General features: G+C 43.9%; 1 protein-coding gene across 1 annotated transcript in view; it reads left to right on the top strand.

Moving 5' to 3' along the window:
* Window positions 1-8,452: 8,452 nt before the first annotated feature.
* Window positions 8,453-22,648, top strand: part of NWD2 (NACHT and WD repeat domain containing 2) — a 264,189-nt gene continuing 249,993 nt past the window's right edge. The window contains exon 1 of the mRNA XM_003411299.3: window positions 8,453-8,603. Coding sequence (XP_003411347.1) covers window positions 8,453-8,603 — 151 coding nt within the window. The remainder of the gene's footprint in view (window positions 8,604-22,648) is intronic.

Below are 22,648 nucleotides of genomic sequence, written 5' to 3'. Positions count from 1 at the left end.
TGAAAAGAAGGCATGGCTGTAATACTGTTTTTATAAAATAGAACTGATAGGATTAGCCTGTTAAAGAATTTTTATCTATACCCAGTTTTTGCAGGAAAAATATACAATAAAAACATTTTGTCCCATTATTTTGGAAACAAAAGAAAATTCAACATACATTCAAGTTTAACACCATTCTAGCTAAGTACAAGCATTTAAACATTGAGAAAACAAATACAATACTTGATATGGGAAAAATATTGAAGAGACTTGGCCATGTCAGTATGGATCGGTGTAGAGGGAAGATTTTCTTACCTTATTCTTTATGGATTCAGTACTGCATAGTGGAAAGACTCCATTTAGTATAATGGAGAGAGAAATCCGGTTCACATTCTAGTTCAGCTACCTATGAGCTACCTGACTTTGGACAAGTCATTGAAACTGAGTCTCCTCTACTCATCTGCAAAATTAAGTTACTGATGTGATGATAAGATAAGGAATTTAGCTGAGCTCAATAAAATACAGAATTCAACGTAAATAGACAATGTAACAAACATGGCTCTCCAAGCACAGTATTTTTTACTCTATACTATTTGGTTTGCCTAACCATCAGTATAAATTTCCCAGAGTGGTGCAAACCATGAGCATCAATTTGGCAGTTGTGTGGTATAACGTAAATAAGTTAAGACTTGGTATCCAGAAATCTAGACTTGATACCGGCTCTGCCACCCACTGAGTGAACTCAGACATACCACTGTAATGTCTTGATCTGTTTGTTGTATTAAGAAAAACGGGTGTGATTGGGGAATACAGTTAATGCAGAATCCACCTTCCAGGGTTAGAATGTAAGTAGGCTAACATGTATGAAAGTGCTTTGTAAAAAGGAATTCTCCAAATAAGTGTCAGATGATGGGACAAGGGGAAAAAATATTTGTTTTTAACTTTCTAAATTAAATGCTTTTATTTTTATTTTACAGTTGCATTTTTTTTTTCCATTCTCATAACATCAATCTCAGTATATTGTACTGTGTTGGTTTGCATGTTGCTGTGCAGTTGGGAGAAGCTACACCACTGGTATTTCAAACACCAGTAGGGCCATCGATGGTGGACAGATTTCAGCAGTTTCCAGACTAAGACAGACTAGGAAGAAAGGCGGGGCCCCTACTTTTGAAAATTAGCCAAAGAAAACCCTACGGATCACAAGAGAACATTGTCTGATATAGTGCTGGAAGATGAGCACCCTAAGTTGGAAAGCACTCAACATACACAGTGGCCACAACATTGCACTCGAACATACCAATAATCCTGAGGACTGAGCAACCCCAGGCAACATTTTGTTCTCTTGTTTATGGGGTTGGAGCTGGCTCGACTGCAACTAACAACAATATTTGAGATTAATGTTATGAAAATAGAAAAAAAAAAGTTTGCAATCATAAAACAAAAATAAGGCTTTAATTTAGAAATATAAAAACAAATCTACAGATTTTTATTAAAAATCTTTTTTTTTTTTTGTACTATGTATACCACTCTCACAACAATGCAAGTGTTTAAAAGACTGATCAAAAAATACATTAAACAGATTTTGAAGGGGGTGGATATAAAGTTAGAATTTCTGAGTCATGAAAGCATCAGATAGCAATTTTAGAAAGGTGTAACTTTATTTAAAACTAGGCTGCTGTGAATTCTATCATGCTGCAGACACCTCTGAATCAACAATTTCTGTTGGCAAATTGTTATGCTGACAAATTCTCACTGAAAATTTCCACTTTGTAAACAGTTAGTGGGTTCCTGATGGTCCAGCTTATATACTGAGCTGGAACTTTGCAAAGTGAAGTCCTGGCTTGAATGCCTTTGTATAATCCATTTTGTCACAGTAGCAAAGTGCTATTGTTATTAGGTGCCATCAAGCCAGTTCCAACTCATAGTGACCCCATGTACATCAGTCCTGTGCCATCCTCACAATCATTGCTATGCTTGATCAAGTTGTTGCAGCCACGGTGTCAATTCACCTCCTTTTTGCTGACCCTCTACCTTACCAAGCATGATGTCCTTCTCCAGGGACTGGTCCCTCCTGATAACATGTCCAAAGTACGTGAGACAAAGTCTCACCATCCTTGCTTCCAAGGAGCACTCTGGCTGTACTTCTTCCAAGACAGATTTGTTTCTCTTTCTGGTAGTCCCTGGTATATTCAGTATTCTTCACCAAAACCACAATTCAAATGCATCAATTCTTCTTTGATCTTCCTTATTTATTGTCTAGCTTTCACACGCATAGGAGGTGACTGAAAATATCATGACTTAGGTCAGGCGTGCCTTAGTTCTCAAAGTGACATCTTTGCTTTTTCAAAACTTTAAAGAGGTCTTTTGCAGCAGGTTTGCCCAGTGCAATACACAGGTTCAAATATTTATCACCCAAATCAGAGAGCCACTGTGAATAAATCCAAACCAAACCCATTGCTGTCAAGCAGATTCCAACTCATAGCAACCATACAGGACAGATTAGAATTGCCCCATAAGGTTTTCAAGGCTGTAGACCTTTACAGAAGCATATTGCCACATCTTTTTCCCATGGAGCCACTGGGTGGGTTCAAACCACTGAACTTTTGGTTAGCAACTGAGTGCTTAACCACTGTGCCACCAGGGTTCCACTGTGACTACTAACCTTAGGTTGGAACCGCTTCTTTGAGTTTGCGAAATACCGTAACACATCCTTGGCTTCACTGGAGAGATTTCAGAGATGGCAAGAGTGGTATGATGTGTTAATTTGGTTCTCCTTATAATACTGGAAGCCCTGGTGGTGTAGCAGTAAAGAGCTATGTCTGCTAACCAAAAGATAGGCAGTTCAAATCTAACAGGTGCTCCTTGGAAACTCTATGGGGCAGTTCTACTCTCTCCTATAGGGTCACTGTGAGAGGAATCAACTTGACAGCAATGGATTTTTTAAATTTTTACAACACTATTTGCTGCCATCAAGTCGATTCCAACTCATAGCAAGCCTATATTACAACACTAGGGGATCTATTTCCACTTGTATCTACAATATATTACAGCGATCCAGAAGTTTCCAGGTCAGGATAGTTGGTTTACACAAATGTCAGTGTACATCACACACAGGCAAATACAGGTTGGGTGGCAGATCTTCCTTCTCCTGGAAGTCATAGGGTCTTTCGCTGTATGCTTCATGATCACCACCCTCATCATCTAAGAAGGATGAACTGGACTTGTGCCACAGCTACTCAGCTGAGGGAAAACTCACCAGACATCAGAGTGAAGGGAGTACGTGATATGCGTTAGTGTACCATAGATGATGGAACAGGCAAAGTGCACACACATCACAGAAGGTATTCAAATGGTGTACAAGGAACAACAGCGTCCAAGAAGAGACATCACACTGGAAAATAGAAGGCCTTGAGCCCAGACCCCGGGTGCCATGGGATTAAATGGAATACATATTTATGGAAGGGAGCAGCTTGCCACCTTTTCCTGTGACCTACAAACAAATCTTGTACTTAAGACCAAATGTGTCAGCCTGGCTTCTTGGATGGGTTGAGAGTGTAGGCTGACTCCCTTCTCCTGAGAGTAAAAGGTCTGTTTTACTTGACCCAAAACACATCCCATAGCAACTTATCAACCCTCCCCTCTTGCCCTGAGCTCATATCAAAATTCCCAGAAACTGCTTAGCTAAGCGTGTTATGTGGCACCTGGCCAACCCCACTGCTATATGTGTTCCCAACAGGGTCTCTATTCTGCAGCACAAGATGGGTCCATGCAGAACATCATCCTTGGCTGCAGGAAGTGGCACACTGACCCTGAGGGACAGGTACCCACCACTGAAGCTGATCTTGCTCTGTCTCTTCCCCATGTGAGTAAAACATTGTTCCAACCAGTGCCTGCATGACTCATGTTTTTACTGGCATTATGATATCTACAAGCCATGGAATGTGTTGACATCCTAAGGTTACTGCTCCTGGTGGCAGGCACTGTCACACTCTTTGCTATATTCCATATAGTGAAACTCCTCCCCTGGAGGTGATAACAGGTGTCACTTGCTCAAACACATTAAAAGCCTAATGTAGTATCTGGCATATAGTAAAAAAAAATACTGAATATATTGGTATTATCAGACATTAGTTTTCCTTTCTCCTTCATTTGCATAAAATTATATTTTGTGGGAGGGGCATCACCCACACATCAAAAGGCGGGGGTTGGATTCCATGATCACAAGGTTCCTTCCTTCTAGGTCCATGAGTAAAACAAACCTAGCAGTAATTTTACCTCTGAGCAGCCCTTTGATCTAGGACCACTGTTTGATAAACTCAGGATAGCTAATCCTCTCTTGGTCCTCTAGCTTGTTAATAGAAAGTGGGTGAAAGGATGGACAAAGGAATTTCTGTTTTAGGGAAAATAACTGTTCAATATCATTTGGCCCTAGGCCCATTTTTCATGTACTTTTGTCTTTCCATTTCTGTTGTTGTTGCTGTTAGACGCCGTTGAGTTGGTACATAGCAACCCTACATACAACAGAACGAGACGCTGCCCAGTCCTGTGCCATCTTCACAATCGTTGCTATGCTTGGGCCCACTGTTGTGTCTATTTATCTCTTTGAGGGTCTTCCTCTTTTTCGCTGACCCTATACCAAGCATGATGCCCTTCTCCAAGGACTGGTCCCTCGTGATAGCATATCCAGCCTGCTTCAGGGATAGTATAGATTTACCTTTGGTCTCATAAGAAAGGAGCAGGACCTGAAGCAGACAAGAAGTTTGGAAGTCTTTGTCATCCAGCTCCATCTTAGAAGTTGAAAGAGTCTAGTCCTGTGTGATCTTGTGGACATAGTCTTTCCTATCTGGGAAGCAGAAGTGTTAACCAGTCTTCCACTTCTGTGAGCATAGGTCTGTGCATCTGTTTTCCATGTTACTAAAGATGCTGGCCAAGCCAGATGTCAACAAATTAGAAAATAGAGACGGTGTGTTGCGATAAGAACTGGGACAGGGCCGAAACATCTGGCTCAACTATTAACTAGATATGTGACCTTGGACAGGTCACTTCACTTTTTTGAACCTTTGTTTTCTTATGCATAAAATAGGACTAATATAAACATTTTAAATATTTATTGAAGAGGAGGAAATGTTTGTAAAACATTTTAAACATATATACAATGGACTCCAAATTTTAATTAAGAGCCTACTTTCCATATTTATGCCCTCTCCTTGCCTTTTAGTTCCTCTTCACATTTCTTCTTTTTTTCTTTTCTCTCTCCCCTGTGTAGTCAAAAGTTCCTGAGTTTAGGAAATAAAGTCTAATTTATAACAAGGTGTTAACACCATGTCATAACACTTTACGCCATTTGCATGTTAACAAATGATTCTTTGGTTTTAGGGTATCAGCTAATAGCATGAAACAGAATGGAAGAAGAAGGTGAGGGAAGGATATAGGGGGAGGTCAGGGTAGGGATGGGGGAGGTGAGCAATCAAGTATCCCTAGGCAGGAACTTCTCTGATACCTCAAAGACAGCAGCCTGCTTTACCTGAAGCAAAGCTGGCCATACAAACCACAGCCCGAGCCTATAAAAGCACGGCCCCAGAAACAATTGAAATTCTCCTCTGTGGCCTTGGTCTGCAGTGACACCGGCAGATGCTAAACTCCAGCCTGTTTAGAACAGTTAATTAGGTTATAGAGGCTGCCAGAATCCCAAAGTCATTTTAAGAAAGGGTAACACTTTGAGATCTAAGGCAGAGGGCACAGAACACAAACACTAATCCCATTTTTAAAAGAGCAATGAACAAATAAATATGGCGGGGGGGGAGCAAGGAAAGTAGGCCCTTGACAATCTGGGGACTCCTCAACAGTTCCTTATAAACAATACTGCCATCAGGTATAAAGTGGCCCTGGCTCCCTTCTCCAGTAGTAGATACTGTATGTTCATATAGGATGATAATGCAAAAAGTGCTGTATATCCTAACCTGTCCCTCAGCAACCAGCCTGTACCTCCTGGGACGCCAAAGGATCTTTCAGAGACACCCTTCCTGCTGGAGAAGGTTCCCACCTGGGAGGGACGAGGTTGGAAAAGGGGGAGGAGGTAATTTGTTAAAGGGAATGAACTGGACAAATACCTGAGTATGATCAGAGCTTCCTTTTATGGGTTGTATCAAAAACATCCCTAAGTCAGAACTGCTGTCTGCCCCCTTGCTTCTCTGGAGCAGAGAAAACCCAAAATCAAACCAGTTGCCGTGGAGTTGATTCCTGACTCATGGGAACCCCATGTGTGTCAGAGTAGAACGGTGTTCCATGGGGTTTTCAGCAGCAGATTTTTTGGAAACAAATGGCGAGGCCATGGTCTCTGGGTGGACTCAATTGACAACCTATCAGCAGACAAGTGCTTAACTTTGCACCACTCAAGAAAAGACAGCCTTAAAAACCTAGACAACCAACTCTTTCAAAGAGGTTACCCCAGAAAGCCTGTGCTAGAGGTGGGATGGGATAACAAAACAAACAGTCCATAGGACTTCACTGCCACCAGCAGGACCCAGAGGAAGTGCAGGTCTGGACGCAGCGAGAGACAGCCTGGAGTAGGAGACCCCAGGCAGGTAACAAAACAGGTGGCTGAGGTGACCTCACCTTGTGCTCACCCACCCCTTCTAGTCTAAAGGATTTGGAAACGCCCTTCTTCCTGCCTAAGCAGGTGTTCCCGCCCTAAAGCTCAGAATGACGGGTCTGGAGACAAAACTCCAGTTAAAGCTCAAGTTTCCCAATACTGCCCCCACCCTCCACTCCTTCCCCGACACACAAACACTCACAACACAGTCACACTTTTATTCCCCAAAGTCCTCCTTAGTGTCCTGGAATTTCCAGTATTTCCATGGTTGCAGAGGGGTGTGGCCCGGAGTTGGCACTTCGACGCCTGGGTCCCTCTGCATTTCAAGTCAACCAGGTCCCCCACGCGTTCCACCTTGCGCCCGTACCCCGGGTTGCAGTTCTGCGTCTGCTCTGGCCACCCTCGATCAACGTCAGGGGGAGCTGACACACGCTTTGCACGGATTTAGAAAAGAGTGTGAAGTGTAGCACAAGAAGCTGTGGGCAGAGGCATATTAACCAGTAAACAAGGTGCGCACGGGTTTACTTGTGTTCACTTACTAAATCCGTAGTGCACAGGTGAAATTGTGCACTACAGATTAGTAAATAACCGCAAGCTCAAATGTACTTTGCTTATTGGGTAATCCGTCCCCGGCCATGAGTCAAGACCGACTCTGAGCCCCAGTACTTTCCGCCTCAATTAGCGATCACCCGTGCCTTGCCAGACGTTGCGCTGGGCGGCGCTCCGGGGAGCCCCGGAGTCGCCGGGCCCAGGCGCGCCCGGGGCGGCTCGGGGCTCCCGGCATTCTTGCGGCCGGCCGGCCCGGAGCCGCTGCACCCGGGGAGCGGCCAGGGAACGAGCCTCGGCGGGGGCAGAAAGAACCCCAGCGAGGCTGAGAGGCCCGGTGGGCTCCCCGCGGAGAGTGTCTCCCGGGAAGCTTCTGCGACCACGCGGCGAGGAGCACGTGAGAGGCGCCGCTTCGTTATAAAAACCCCGCTCGGCCGCGCGTGAGGAACTAGCGAAGCGGCAGGACGCGGTCCCCTCCGCCAGGAGAGAGGGGGTGACGGTGACCTTCCCTCCAGGACCGCCGACCCCGTCCCCACTTTCGAAGGTTCAGACCCTCGGGCGCCGGTCTTGGGGCGTGCGTCTAACTTTGAGGCCGGATTCCCTGCACTTCGGCAAAAGGGCGCAAACGGCTGGACGCGTGGATTCCCGAAAATGCTCAGGGCTTTTTTGACCTTTAGGAGTTGGTGGGGGAACAGCAGAAATCTCAGGCTAATTTACTGATTGCTCTTCACTTAGGAGGCAGCCACGAGCGGTCGGGTTTGTCCCCGGAGGAGCTCCGGAGGCACCTGGGAAGCCCCGAAGGCCTCGCCCTCCCCTTCCCCCACTCCCCGCCGCCCTTCAAAGCCGCCAGTTATCCCGGCGCCACGCCCAGCACCTGCAGATAAACTCGGACGCCTTTCGCAGATAAAGTTTGGTCTTCTCTCCTCGCCCACTCAGTCCCCGCCACCTGGCAGCCCCCTCCTCCCGCTGAAGGCGCGGGCGGGGACATGGCCGCGGGTTCGGCTGCCGGCACCGGCGCTTCCCGGCGCAAACGGGAGCCGCACGCGTAGCTGCCGCCACGCTGACCTCCCGCTCCCGTCGGCTGCTGCGCTGAGCCCCTGCGGCGAGCCAAGGCGGACGCACAGAGGGGCAGGAGGCGGCGGCGACAGGGGGCCGTATGGCCGCTCCCCGCTGGCTGGTGGAGCGCGCCAGGGAGCTCGCCGGCGGCGCTTCGGGCTCGGAGCAGCTCTGAGGCACGCCGCCTGCGGGGATCGACCTAGTCGTTCCGCGAGTCGCGGGCAGGAACCCGAGGAGCAGGAGTAGGAACCCGGCGGCGACTGTTCCTCCCAGAGGGCGATGTGGCCGGCCGGAGCGGGCACTAAGCTGCCCTGTCCCCGGGACTCTGCGCTTCGGCGGGCAGCTTTCTCCGGGAACCTCACCGCCCTGCCTTCTCACCTCGTGCCCGCCGGCCGCAGCGTCCGGGTCTTCATCAGCGCCAACCCTGAAGGTAAGTCACTCGCTCGGGCGGATTTGTCCGTCTGCCCTTTTGTCAGTCCGCGCAGCGGGAACCGGCGAGTGTGCCAGTTGCACAGTGCGGTGCGCCTTGCGTTCTCTGCGCTCGATTCCTCCGCCAAAGCCATGGTTAGCTGAGCGCGTGGGAATTTTATTGAAACCGTTTTCATTCGCCCCTTTTCTCATCCCCTTTGCCTGCTGACATCCCCTAGGATACCCATTCTCGCCCCCTGGGTGGCTCCCCGGGTCAGCTAAGAGAAGTCCGGGGAATTAGCAGGCGCTTTCTCAAAGCTCCATCCGGCCCCCCTTCCCTTTTTTTTTAAAGCAGTTTCTTCTCTGAGCTTATCGAAAATGCATATAGTAGCTCCTCTCGCTTTGGACTCTACTGCATATTTGAGAATGGGGCTCCCAGCATTGTCATTTGTTCCGGCCGGGGCGAGGTGACCGAGGGGTTGGTTCCCTGAGACTCGCCTCTTGAGACTGCGACGGTACCCTTTGCCTTCGGGAGCCCAGGAGACGCTTGTTAACTAAGGGGCTGCGAGGATGAGGGGAAACAGGCTGTGGGGTCCTAGGACAAGCTGGCGCTCAGCCCAGTGCAGGTTTCGCGGTGGAGCGCCCAGGATGAGATCATCTCTGCAGTAGGATCCCCGAGCTTGATCTCCCAGGTCTAGAACCTGGCCTACTCAACCGTCTTCTTTGCTTCAGGCCGCGCATCTAGTAGGCGCTCAATGAAAACTTGTTGATTTGTTGAATTCACAAATCAGAGCAGCTGTGCTCTGGGTGCTTAATTCCTTGCTCGTCACTGTCTTCGGTTCTCTTTCCTGATAACTTTCATTCGCAGTAGGTGAAAAAAAAGTAGGATGCATTTGACTCCAAAAAACCAAACCCAGTGCCATTGAGTCGAATCCAACTCATAGTTGTTGACCTATAGGACAGGGTAGAACTGCCCCGCAGTTTCTTAGGAGCGCCTGGTGGATTCAAACTGCTGACCCTTTGGTTAGCAGCCGTAGCACTTAACCACTGCGCCAGCAGGGTTTCCCCTACATTTGACTACCCAGTGCTGTCGAGTCGATTCTGACTCATTTGACTAGGGGCTGGAAAAAACTGCAGGAATTGCTCTTTTCTAGGAAAAAAAAATGTTCGCCTGAACAGGAGTTCACAGCTGACAGAAATAGAGGTGGGAAATCTTAAGACTACGGTCGCTATGAGTCTGAATGGACTCGATGGCAACGGGTTGGATGGTTTGTTTTTTGAGTCAAGCCTTGGGCTAATTAAAAAAAAAAAAGTACAGAAAAATATAGCCAGAACGTTTGTACTCAGTCCTTGGATAGAATTTGAAAACTCAGGACTCTGGTTGCTTATAAAAAGCATTCAGAGAAGACCCACAAAAATAACTTTCTATATATTTACCTTTTCAAAGACAAACACATTCTGGCAGGGAGATAGAGGACAGAGTGAAATAGGTCACACATTAATTAGTATTGGAAGGACTGTAGACTTTTGAGGGAAGGCATAACCCTGCTTTTATCAGTATACAACTGACTTCCAGGGAATTTAATAATTAAGAGAGGTTTTTAGGAATCTATTGTGGTGGGGTTTTTTATTGTGGTGGTGTTAGGTGCTGTTGAGTTGGTTCTAACTCATAAAGACCCTGTGTACAACAGAACAAAACAGTGCCCAGTCTTGTGCCATCCTCACAATCATTGGTATGTTTGAGCCCAAGTAAACTATAGTGCACTTTAAAAAATAATTTTACCTTAAGTATGTCTTCTAGGATTTGTACTTAAATATGAATCAGAATCGACTGGATGGTAACTAATACCACTGTGGTTAAAGAAAACATAATCAAGCTTATGCAGCTCATTTAAGGAAATCTGCAACTTAATTTTTCAACATTGTTTTTAAAATATTACTAAACATTTTAAAGTGCTTGAGATAATTGTTAGAAAAATGTTTAATTAACCTTTAAAATTTCAGTTCTCCTGAGCTTAGGAAATGTCTTATGAGAACTATTTAAATGTGCTGTTGCAAAGCCAGCTATCTTTTTCTTTAAATGGGTTGCTTCTAAAATACAGTGCAATAAAGTCTCTTAATAACAGCATCATTAGTTAATTTTTCCTTGCTTTACATTTGAAATTTAGAGGATAAAAACTGATGAATTTAAATTGAGTCAGCTTAATATTGAATTACCTAACATGGACAAGAATGTGTGATTGGACAAATTCTCTAGTTTCTTTTGAAGTAAACGCTTTAGCCTATATTAATCTTAGAAATGCAATTAGGAAGGAGAAGCCGATCATGTCTTCTGGTAACTGTTCTGAACAGGTTCCACATTGATCTCCAAAGCACAGAATATGAAGCTTACCTGGAAGTTTCAATAGGGGCAGGACCTCAAACTGGAGAGCCAAGTGTATATTGACCAGGAAAGATGGAGCTGGGCATTTTTTAGTGCTCTGAACGTGAAGCCTCGCAGTCTTGGTAAATGGTCTGTCAGAGGCAGCCATTTACCTTGGGATCTTTATGGATGCAATTTCAGGAAGCAAGTGGTTGTGTTTTGCTATGATCCAATATTAGATTCTTGGCCAATACTGAAGAGCCACTCCACTGTCAAATTAATACAAACAGCATTATCTCATGCTTTCCTTTGCAAACGGAAATCCAATTTATGCTCTAAATAAAAGCTTCTTTGTGTTGAACTCACAGCAGTACTTTTAAGAATCCAGGAAGGCTCTCACTTAAATTATTGTTTTAATAGGCATTGCTTTAAAAGGCTTGTATGAAATTTCTCCTTCAGTAATAGAAGTAATACCTGTCTTTAGAGTGGAAAATGACTTTCCCACATATTAGCTCATTCAATATTTTAATTTTTAATTCCATCTTCAAAAAAAACCCTGTGGGGGTAGTGGAGCAAGGGGTGTTCTCTCTCTCTCAAAGAAAACTAAGGCTACATGAGGTTAAGCTGCTTATCTGAATTCAATAGCAGAGTGAAATAGGGTGGAGCCTGCAGGACGCTCAAAACACCCCTCTTGGGACTCTTTGGCCAGCCCAGCCTACTGTGCCAGGTTTCTGTGAAAGCATCTTACACCCACATGGACAAGAGAATAAGCTGGATATCACCAGTAGGTGCTTGAAGTCTGAAAGCCAAAAGATGCTGAATAGCAGGGAAGGAACATGGTGGCCCGTTTTATTCACAGTAAGAGGTAGCCCTAGGAACATTAAAGGAAATTTCAGAAAGTGCTGGTCACTAATGGACACATCCCTGTCCATAAGTCTATATACATCTGACCAGTCCCCACCTCATGGAAGACAAACTGGAGAAAAATCAGCTTGCTTACCTAGGCAAGAAGTGGAAAAATATGCATCAAGAAATTCATGTGAAACTTATGAATAGTCTTCACCATTGTTCTTCCTACCTTCTCTACAATGCTCATTATTTCCAGGGCTCCCTATTCTTTCTTTTTTAATGAGTAATTGGGGAAAAAAAAATACAGTTAAGCACAGCAAAAATACACACAGACATGCACACTCACACAGCCTAATAGCTGATTCAGTATCCCAAAAACATCTTTAAAAATTACGAGTGTTAAAGGAGAATATACTGTTAGGCTGAATATACTGTTAGACAGCTATTTTATTATAAATATGCATAAAAATTTTATAATACATGAATGTCAAAATTTTAGTAGCTATATCTTCCCAGTCCTTGAGTGAACATTATTCAGGCAGGAAAGAGTGTTGGATACAGTACGGATTTGGAAGCCAGACTGCCTAGGCTTGAATCCTGAGTCTACCATTTAATGCAGCGATCCCTTGAGGGAGTTGCTTAGGCAGTTTGTACCTCAGTTTCCCAATCTGAAAATGAGGACATAAGTAGGACCTGCCTCACAGGGTTGTTAAGTAGATAAAATATGCTAATAGATGAAAAGCGCTTAGAACAGTGCCAGGCCTGTTGTTGTTACTAGGCGGCATTGAGACAGTTCCAACTCATAGTGACCCACATACAGCAGAATAAAACACTGCCCACAGTCGTTGCCATTCTTGGACCCATTGTTGGCAGCTACTGTGTCAGTCCATCTCATTGAAAGTCTTCCTCTTTCGATGACCCTCTACTTTACCAAGCGTGATGTCCTTCTCTAGGGACTGGTCCCTCCTGATAACATGTCGAAAGTATGTGAGAGTCTTGCTATCCTTTTTTCTAAGGAGCATTCTGGCTGTGCTTCTCCAAGACAAATTTGTTTGCTCTTCTGGCCAAACCCAACTCCATTGCTGTCAAATCTATTCCTACTCATAGCGATCCTATAGGATGGAGTAGAACTGCCCCATAGTGTTTCCAAGGAGCAGCTGGTAGATTCGAACTGCCGACCTCTTGGTTAACAACCTGAGTTCTTAACCACTGTGCCACCAGGGCTCTGTTCTTCTGGCAGTCCATGGTACATTCAATATTCCTCACCAACACCATAATTCAAACACATTGATTCTTTGGTTTTCCTTATTCATTGTTCAGCCTTCCTATACATATGAAAATACATATGAGGTGATTGAAAATATCATGGCTTGGGTCAGGCACAGCTTAGTCCTCAAAATGACATCTTTGCTCTTTAACACTTTTAAAGAGATCTTTTGCAGCAGATTTTTCCGATGCAATATGTCATTTGATTTCTTGACCGCTACTTCTGTGGGCGTTGATTGTGGATCCAAGTAAAATGAAATTTTTGACAACTTCAATATTTTCTCCATTTATCATGATGTTGCTTATTGATCTAGTTGTGAGGATCTTTGTTTTCTTTATAGTGAGGTATAATCCATACTGAAGGCTGAAGTCTTTGATCTTCAATGAGTACTTCCAGTCCTCTTCACTTTAAACAAGCGAGGTTTTGTCTTCGGCATATTGCAGATTGTTAATGAGTCTTTTTCCAGTTCTTCATATAGTCTAGCTTCTCCAATTATGTGCTCAGTGTATAGATTGAATAAGTATGGTGAAAGGATACAACCCTGACACACACCTTTCTTGACTTTAAACCATGCAGAATCCCTTTGTTCTGTTGGAACAACTGCCTGTTGATCTATCTACAGGTTCCTTGTGAGCACAATTAAGTGTTCTGGAATTACCATTCTTCTCAGTGTTATCCATAATTTGTTATGATCCACACAGTCCAGTGCCTTTGTATAGTCAATAAAACACAGGTAAACATCTTTCTAGTATTCTCTGCTCTCAGCCAGGATCCATCTGACATCAGCATTGATATCGCTTGTTCCATGAACTCTTCTGAATCCAGCTTGAATTTCTTGCAGTTCCCTGTAGATGTACTACTGCAACTGTTTTTGAATGATCTTCAGCAAAATTTTATTTATGCGTGATATTAATGATATTGTTCGATAATTTCTGCATTCATTTGGATCACCTTTCTTTGGTATGGGCGCTTGTATGAATCTCTTCCAGTCAGCTGGCCAGATAGGTGTCTTCCACATTTCTTGGGATAGACAAGTGAGTGTGTCCAGTGTTACATCCGTTTGTTGAAACACCTCAACTGGTGTTCCATCAATTCCTGGAGTCTCGTTTTTTGCCAGTATCTTCAGGGAAACTTGGACTTCTTCCTTCAGTACAATCAGTTCTTCATCATATGCTACCTCTTGAAATTGTTGAATATCGACCAATTCTTTTTGGTACAGTGACTGTTTATTTCCTCCATCTTCTTTTGATGCTTCCTTTGTTGTTCAATATTTTGCCATATTTTTATTTGCTGTCAAGCTCAATTTCCAACTCATAGTGACCCTAGAAGACAGGTTAGAGCTGTCTCATGGGGTTTCCAAGGATGTGAGTTTTACAGAAGCGAACTGCTACATCTTTCTCCTGCAGAGCAGTTGGTGGGTTTAAACCGCTGACCTTTTGGTTAGCAGCAGAGTGCTTAACCACTGCACCACCAGGGCTTCTTATTTTACCCATAGAATTCTTCAGTATTGCAATTCGAGGCTTGAATGACTCGGACACTTGGTGTACTATAGGCAGATACATCATGACTTTACATTTTAATAAGTCATATAGGTTGTTTTGAATTCTTGTTACACTGTAACATTGACAACATTTGCCATTTTAAAAGGTGCTTGGAAGTTTGTATTTCATTTCTCTTCTAGTCTATTGGTGTGTATCAGCCCACCCAAAACTTTAGTGTCTTAAAACAACAATTTATTTCTCATAACTCTTTCGGTTGGGCATTCAGGCTGGGCTTGGCTGGGTACTTCTAGTCCAGAGGAAATTGGCTGGAGCCACTCATTCAGCTGCATTCAACTGGTACCTAGGCTAAGCTGGACTGGGTTGGGAGGTTCAAGAAGGCCACACTCATATGTTTGGCATCTCACATTCTTCCACGAGGCCATTCTTTCTCCGGCTTTTTTTTTTTTTTTTTTTGTCATTCAGAAGTCTAGTCCAGGCTTCATTATAGGGAGCTGGCTTTTTGAGAGAAAGGAAGTGGAAGCCACCAGGCCCCTTAAGGCCTGGCCTTAGAAGGCCCAGAATGTTACTTTTGCAGCAGTCTATTGACAAGTCTTAAGGCTAGCCTAGATAGAATGAGAGGCTAAATAGACTCCAGCTCTTGCTGTTCTGAGAGGTGTGTGCATATAAGGAGTGGAGGAATTAATGGCGGCAACTTTGGAAACAACCATCAACCAACTAGTTGCTGTTGAGTTGATTCCAATTCATATCAACTCCATGTGCATGTCAGAGTAAAACTGTGCTGCACAGGAATTTCAGTGCCTTATTTTTTGGAAGTAAATTGCCAGGACTTTCTTCTGAGAGGCCCCTGGGTGGATTTGAACCACTGATCTTGTGTGCATTAACCGAGTTGCACCGAGGAACTCCAGAAACAACCACAAACCCCCAATTATATTGTGCAGTTTCTTTGACCTTTGTCATAATTAGATTAAATGAGATAATGCACACAAAGTGTATACTCCTATGCCTTGGCACATAGGAAATGCTCAACAAGTCTTTTTTGATGATAAAGGAGGAGTTGTTGAGAATTGAGTGCCTCAGCAAATAACAGCCTTCTTCCCCTCCCAGGGTCTGAATTCACTGAGAAAAAAAGACAAAGGAGTTTGTAGATAGGAGATCAGAATATCAACACTTGTAGTGATGAAGATGTAATGAAGAACGGTTTTGTGCTTCCTGATACTAAATACCAGAATTTGATATTTGTCCACCCACTCAGTGGCAGTGGTGAGCCTCCAGAAACCTACTCTCGTGTGACCTTCCCCATAAAACATTGAGCTTAACCCATGTTCCCTGTGAACAAGTAAGTCAGTTCCCAAGGGGACGAAATGAGTAGGTGGATGAATCCTGCCTGCTTTATTCTCCCCCCACACATTCTGGGAAGGGTGAGCGAGGAGGTGAAGAGAGTTCAGCAGTCTTTAGCTCCAAAAGAATCCTTTGGATTGGGAGAAGGGCACCTCCATTAACATGAATACTTATTTCAGTTTTAACATTTGTATATAGTGGAATCCTTTAATTATCCAGGACGTGTTAAATTTAATTACTTAAATTGGATACCCGTTTTTAAATAGCCCAAATTATATTATAGCCAAATATTTAATATCAAGAAAAGTAGACAATGAACTATAACGGCATGAAAGATAATAGCAAGAACTACATACAGATACTAGTATCAGAACGCTTTTGTAAGGTAAGTGCTTAGCAGGGCCTTGGGAAGAGTCACTTCTTCACTCCAGAAGTAATAAATTGGTTTAAAAACTTAAGTTTTGGGGTGGATGGATTCGCAGCAATAGATAATTGAAACAAATAAAACACAAACTCGCAAACATCTTTTAAAATGGGAAACGATGTAATGCCTCCAGAGGAAAGTAACTGGATTGATAAAGTAAGCTTAAAGTTCTTTTACACTCAAAAAAGTATTTTAAGCTTTGCTTTTAATGGCCATCTGATTTATATAAATGCAGAACTTGTTGGTGGCTGAAAATGTATGTGTTATCCTATATAATCAATGTAGAAGAATACAACCCTCTGCTGTTGAGTTGATTCTGACTCATAGCGACCCTATAGGACAGTAGAACTGCCCCCAAGAGTTTCCAAGGAGCACCTGGTGGATTTGAACTGCCGACCTTTTGGTTAGCAGGCATAGCTCTTAACCAGTATGCCAGCAGGGTTTCCATGTAGAAGAATGGGTCATGATATTAAAGACATACCCCTGTATCACCTCTTCAGAGCTTTTGCTTCCATTGTATTTTTTGTTGGAAAACTGAGCAGGATTCATTCTGCAAATTAAAATATTTTGGCTAATGTCTAATTATAAAAATGAGTTATGGGATAAAAAGTTAATGAAAGAATGAAAAACGGTGGCTTTAGATGCAATTCAAAGAGAACAATACCCCCTTCTAGTGAAAGACTTTCTTGAAATCTCATTTTCAATCTGAATTATTTCAAAGATGTCCACATGAGCACCCTAGAAACAAAGATTAAAGCACAGGTGTCAGGTGTCTTATTCCAAGAGTGATTAAGGAATCTAACTCAGAAATGAAACTGTAAAATTGAAAGGGTATCCTTCATAATGCTTAATCTAATCCATTATGTACAGTGTCATTCAGAGAGATTCATGCCACTGAATATATTTCTTTCAGATTTTATTCCAGGCATCAGCTGCAGTATTTATTAGATACCCGTGGTGTACAACCAAACTTCTAATTGGTTAGTATAGAGAGTTACAAAGGAAGAGATGTGCACTGCTGTCCTTATTCTTTATACTCATACATCTAGGAAGCAGGATAAATACAACTACCAAAAATACAAGCACCATAGTTTTCAGAGGGATGTTTACATGCTACGGTCAATTCACTGCAATAATTGGAATCAAATTGTCATATCTGGTATCCCAGTCAGGGATGAGCTGGTAATATTTAGCCAAATGGGAAAAACTGGGATGGATCAGATCTAATAAATAGACTTGTCTTCTGTAGTGGGGAACAGATCCAGCTGTAGGTAATGAGAACAAGTCCAGGTTCTTGATCAGGACACATTTTTTGAAGAGAGAGCATTTGGTACCAGAGAGCCTAATAGGACCTGCCGGGCTTCCCCACAAGTGACCAAAACATACATTGAAATTTATTTAATTTCCCTGAGTGATGAACTCCCAGGAGTTTAGTCAGAAATAAATAGGGCAAGTATAGAGCATGAAGGTGAAATGGGAGCTTGGGCATAAGACCCTATGTATGGGAGGCAGAGAGTAGAAGCTAGGGCCTGGCAAAGGCAAAGCAGGGTTCGGACCCCCTAGTCATAAAGTGGGACTGAATACCTGGGATAAGGTACAAGTCTGCTATTGGGATTAGAGCCCAAGCCCAGGGCTAGAAGAGCTATCTGAGTGATTTAACCCTGAGTCCCTAATATTGGGATATAAGTAATTCTAAACATTCCCTGGCTGAAGTTATTATTGGGCCCAGGAACTGGGAACAGCTAGCACTATAGATGGTACAAGGTATGGCTCCAGGTATATCAGAGAATGGATGCAGGCTGCACAGCAGGAAGGGTTCTTCAGTAAAAATAAGGAATCTGGAATGATGTTTGAAAGATAAAAACCATTGCCTTCGAGTGGATTTCATCTCATAGCAACCCTATAGGATAGGGTAGAACTGCCCCATAGGGCTTCCAAGGAGAAGCTGGTGGAGTCGAACTGCTGACCTTTTGGTTAGCAGCCTAAGTGCATAACCACTGTACCACCTTGAATGATAAGTCTTAATTGTCATTGTTGAAGAAGAGGAGATATTCTAGAGAGCGGGAATAGTATAAATCCCTGAAATCAGGTGAATCTCATTTTGAGATCAGTAACAGCTGCCTGGGGTATTTTGTAGAGAACGATGTGGGGCCATGGTCTAGGCTCAGTGGGAGAGAGAGCAGTGATTGATTACTATGTCTGCTGCAGGTGAAGAACAGTGTACATTCATATTCCTGCAGTGTGTTTGTGACTGTAAGCATCATGGGGTAGAGGAATGGGGTGATGTAAACAATAAAGAGGGAGAAAACTTTTGTTTTGCTTGGCCAAAGCAGAGAGGACAAGCCAGTGTAATATAGGAAAGTTTTGCCCAAGAAATACCTGGAGAGAAATGGTCTTGCCCAAAATGACGGAACTGGTAGAATAACAGCTTTCTAAAGGGAGAAAAATGTGTTGAAACTGTTAAATAGAAAATCTACTTGGCATGAGGGTAGAAACTCCATACTAGTTAGTTGCTAAGCAAAGAATTCACTTCAGCAGATCACACTCAGTTGACGATATTCTGGAAAACTAATTAAAATGGAATTCAGAAACTACTGAGGTCACTGTGTAATAAAAAGATGTAAAGTTAACTGAAGCTATCAAATGTTAACAAAGAAACTGCTGAGAAGGCATGAAAATAGAAAGTCCTGTTAAACCAAGGTTTTTCATTCAGAAACAAATAGTATGTATACAAAAGCAATTACAATTAAAAATAGGAGAATGTGTAGGATAAATGAAAAAGATATCCATTATCTTCTGTGCTCTAAGAAGACACTATTTAGATATATTTATCTGCAAAGTCATGAGGGAGGAGAGCATTCATAAGTTGAGGAATTTCTCAATTTAATAAAATCATCACTGAACTGGGAATCTTAAGGTTGCAGGAGTTTGACATCATGGACCTGAGCATTTTGGGGCACTCCTCCCACTGAGATTGTGGATCCAAGCAAAATGAAATTCTTGACAACATCAATCTTTTCTCCATTTATCATAGTCCATTTCTGAGGATTTTTGTTTTCTTTATGTTGAGGTATAATCTGTACTGAATGCTGTGGTCTATGATCTTTGTCAATAAGTGCTTCAAGTCCTCTTCACTTTCAGCAAGCAAGGGCCAATAAACAATATCATGATAAAAGGAGAAAAGATTGAAGTTGTCAGAGATTTCATTTTCCTTGGATCCATATTCAGCGCCCATGGAAGCAGCAGTCAAGAAATCAGACGATGTGTTACGTTGGGCAAATCTGCTGCAAGACATGTCTTTAAAGTGTTAGAAAGCAAAGATATCACTTTGAGGACTAACATGCGTCTGACCCAAGCCATGGTGTTTTCATTCGCCTCATATGCATGTGAAAGCTGAAGAATGAATAAGGAAGATTGAAGAAGAATTGATGTCTTTGAATCGTGGTATTGGCTAGGAATATTGACTATACCGTGGACTGCCAAAAGACTATACAAATCTATCTTGAAAGAAGTACAACTAGAATGTTCTTTGGAAGCAAGGATGGTGAGACTTTGTTATCAGGAGGGACCAGCCCCTGGAAAAGGACATCATGCTTAGTAAAATAGAGGGTCAGAGAAAAAGGGAAGACCCTCAATGAGATGGATTGACACAGTTGCTGAAGCGGTGGGCTCAAACATAGCAATGATTGTGAGAATGCCACAGGACCAGGCATTGTTTAGTTCTGTTGTACACAGGGTCACTTTGAGTAAGAACTGATTGGACAGCACCTAACAACAACCACCCATTGAGAGTTGGTATCCGTGATTTCTCCCCTTACCTCTGGGTTCTATGACTGCTTTGGCCATAGAAGTGGCACTGTGCCAGCTATTTTTTGCTCATACCCTGATAAATTGGCCATTACTACTTTCTGTTTCATGAATTGCTTGTTGTTGGAACTCAGCCACCCCATGGAGAGACCTCTGTGGAGAAGAGCCAAAAGCCACCACCACCTTTCCAGCAAGGAGAGTGAGCAGTCTTGGAAGTGGATCCTCCCACATATAGCTGAGCTGTCCCAGCTGATGCTGAGTAGAGCAGAAACTAGCCTTCCCCACCTTACACTATCCTAATTGCAGATTCAAGGGTAAAATAAATGATTATTGTTGTTTTAAGCCACCGATTTTGGTTTGCTGTACTTCATTATTGTTGTTAGTTGCTATCAAGTCAGCTCTGACTTGTGGCTACCCCATGCATAACAGAATGAGATGTTGCCTGGTCCTGCACCATTTTATCCTAACAGGACTTTGTTGTGATTCATAAAGATTTTATTGACTAATTTTATGAAGAAGAGCACCAAGCCTTTCTTCCTAGTCTTAGTCTGGAAGCACTGCTGAATCCTGTCCACCATGAGCAACCCTCCAGGTATTTGAAATACCAATTGCATAGCTTCCAGAATCATAGCAACATGCGAGCCACCACAGTACAACAACAATCTGAAAGATTGGTGGTGGTATGCAGTAATACATTGACAAAATTAGGAAGATAAAACAAATGCATTACAAATGCATATTGTGTACTGGCTAAGACTAAAGAATTTGAAGACTCGATCTGTATTTAAATCTCACTTCTGCCACTTAGAAGATTTTGTATAAGCCTGGGAAGCATCAAAAGAAGATGAAAGGAGAGGGCGGGGCCAAGATGGCGGACTAGGTGGATGCTACCGCGGATCCCTCTTGCAACAAAGACTCGGAAAAACAAGTGAATCGATCACATACATAACAATCAACGAACCCTGAACAACAAACACAGATTTAGAGATGGAGAACGAACAAATACAGGGAGGCAGCGATTGTTTTCAGAGCCTGGAGCCAGCGTACCAGTCAGGTGACCTTCAGCGCCCGATTTGGGGCAAAGCCCAGGGGGGCAGACGGCACAAACAAGGGGCCTAGCCCTAGCCCCCGAACTCATTCCGGGAGGGGGCCCAGCTGGTTCACGCTGCGGCATGGCGGCGCAGCCGGTGGGAGAAGTCCCCGGGAGGCAGTGACTGGCCTTGGAGCGGGGAGAGCAGCGTCCCAGCCGGGGAGCCGTCCCACCAGGATTTTGGTGGGGCGTGGGCACGGGGAGCAGCTCCACCCCCCTGAACTGACCCCGGGGGGGGGCCCAGCCGGTTCGCGTGGGCGGCGTGGCAACGCAGCCGGTGGGAGAAGTCCCCAGGAGACAGTGACGGGTCTTGGAGCGGGGAGAGTGGCGTCCCAGTCGGGACGTGCGGTCGCGGTGCAGGCGTGGGGAGCTGCTCCGCTCGCCTGAGCTGACCCAGGAGGGGAGCCCAGCCGGTTCTCTGGGACGGTGCGGCGACGCGGTAGGCGGGACGGGGAATCCCCGGGAGGCAGCGACTGATTTTGGAGGCGGGAGTGCACCGTCCCAGGCTTGCAGCGGAGGATCTGACCGTGACTCCAGTGGGCCAGACCCCCCGGGGGCAATCTCCACACAGCCAGCACACATAGGCGACGCGCCCCGTGAAAATCTCAGATATAATAGTCATTCCAAGCAAGACAAGCAACTCTGGCTATATTCTGAGGTGCTACTCTCCTATCTCTCTGATCCTTCCCCCACCCTCCCCAGGCGGCTTCATTAACATCCGAATAGCCTGAGCCAGAGGGAGAACTCTGATAGGGATCTGACTGCATTTTTTTTTAGAGGATTTTCTGGAAAAACTAGTTTCCCAGTGATGGCTCGGAGACAGTAGTCCATATCAAACCACATAAAGAAGCAGACCATGACAGCTTCTCCAACCCCCCAAACAAAAGAATCAAAATCTTTCCCAAATGAAGATACAATCCTGGAATTATCAGATACAGAATATAAAAAACTGATTTACAGAATGCTTAAAGACATCACAAACAAAATAAGGCAAACTGCAGAAAAAGCCAAGGAACACACCGATAAAACTGTTGAAGAACTCAAAAAGATTATTCAAGAACATAGTGGAAAAATTAATAAGTTGCAAGAATCCATAGAGAGACAGCATGTAGAAATCCAAAACATTAACAATAAAATTATAGAATTAGAGAACACAATAGGAAGTCAGAGGAGCAGACTCGAGCAATTAGAATGCAGACTGGGACAGCTGGAGGACCAGGGAATCAACACCAACATAGCTGAAAAAAAATCAGATAAAAGAATTAAAAAAAATGAAGAAACCCTAAGAATCATGTGGGACTCTATCAAGAAGGATAACTTGCGAGTGATTGGAGTCCCAGAACAGGGAGGGGGGACAGAAAACACAGAGAAAATACTTGAAGAACTCCTGACAGAAAACTTCCCTGACATCATGAAAGACGAAAGGAT

This window comes from Loxodonta africana, chromosome 5 (genome assembly GCF_030014295.1).
Source record: "Loxodonta africana isolate mLoxAfr1 chromosome 5, mLoxAfr1.hap2, whole genome shotgun sequence".
NCBI classification, from domain to species: Eukaryota; Metazoa; Chordata; class Mammalia; order Proboscidea; family Elephantidae; genus Loxodonta; species Loxodonta africana.
The sequence above is the reverse complement of the archived record's forward strand: the minus strand, read 5'-3'. Positions and strand labels throughout refer to the sequence as shown.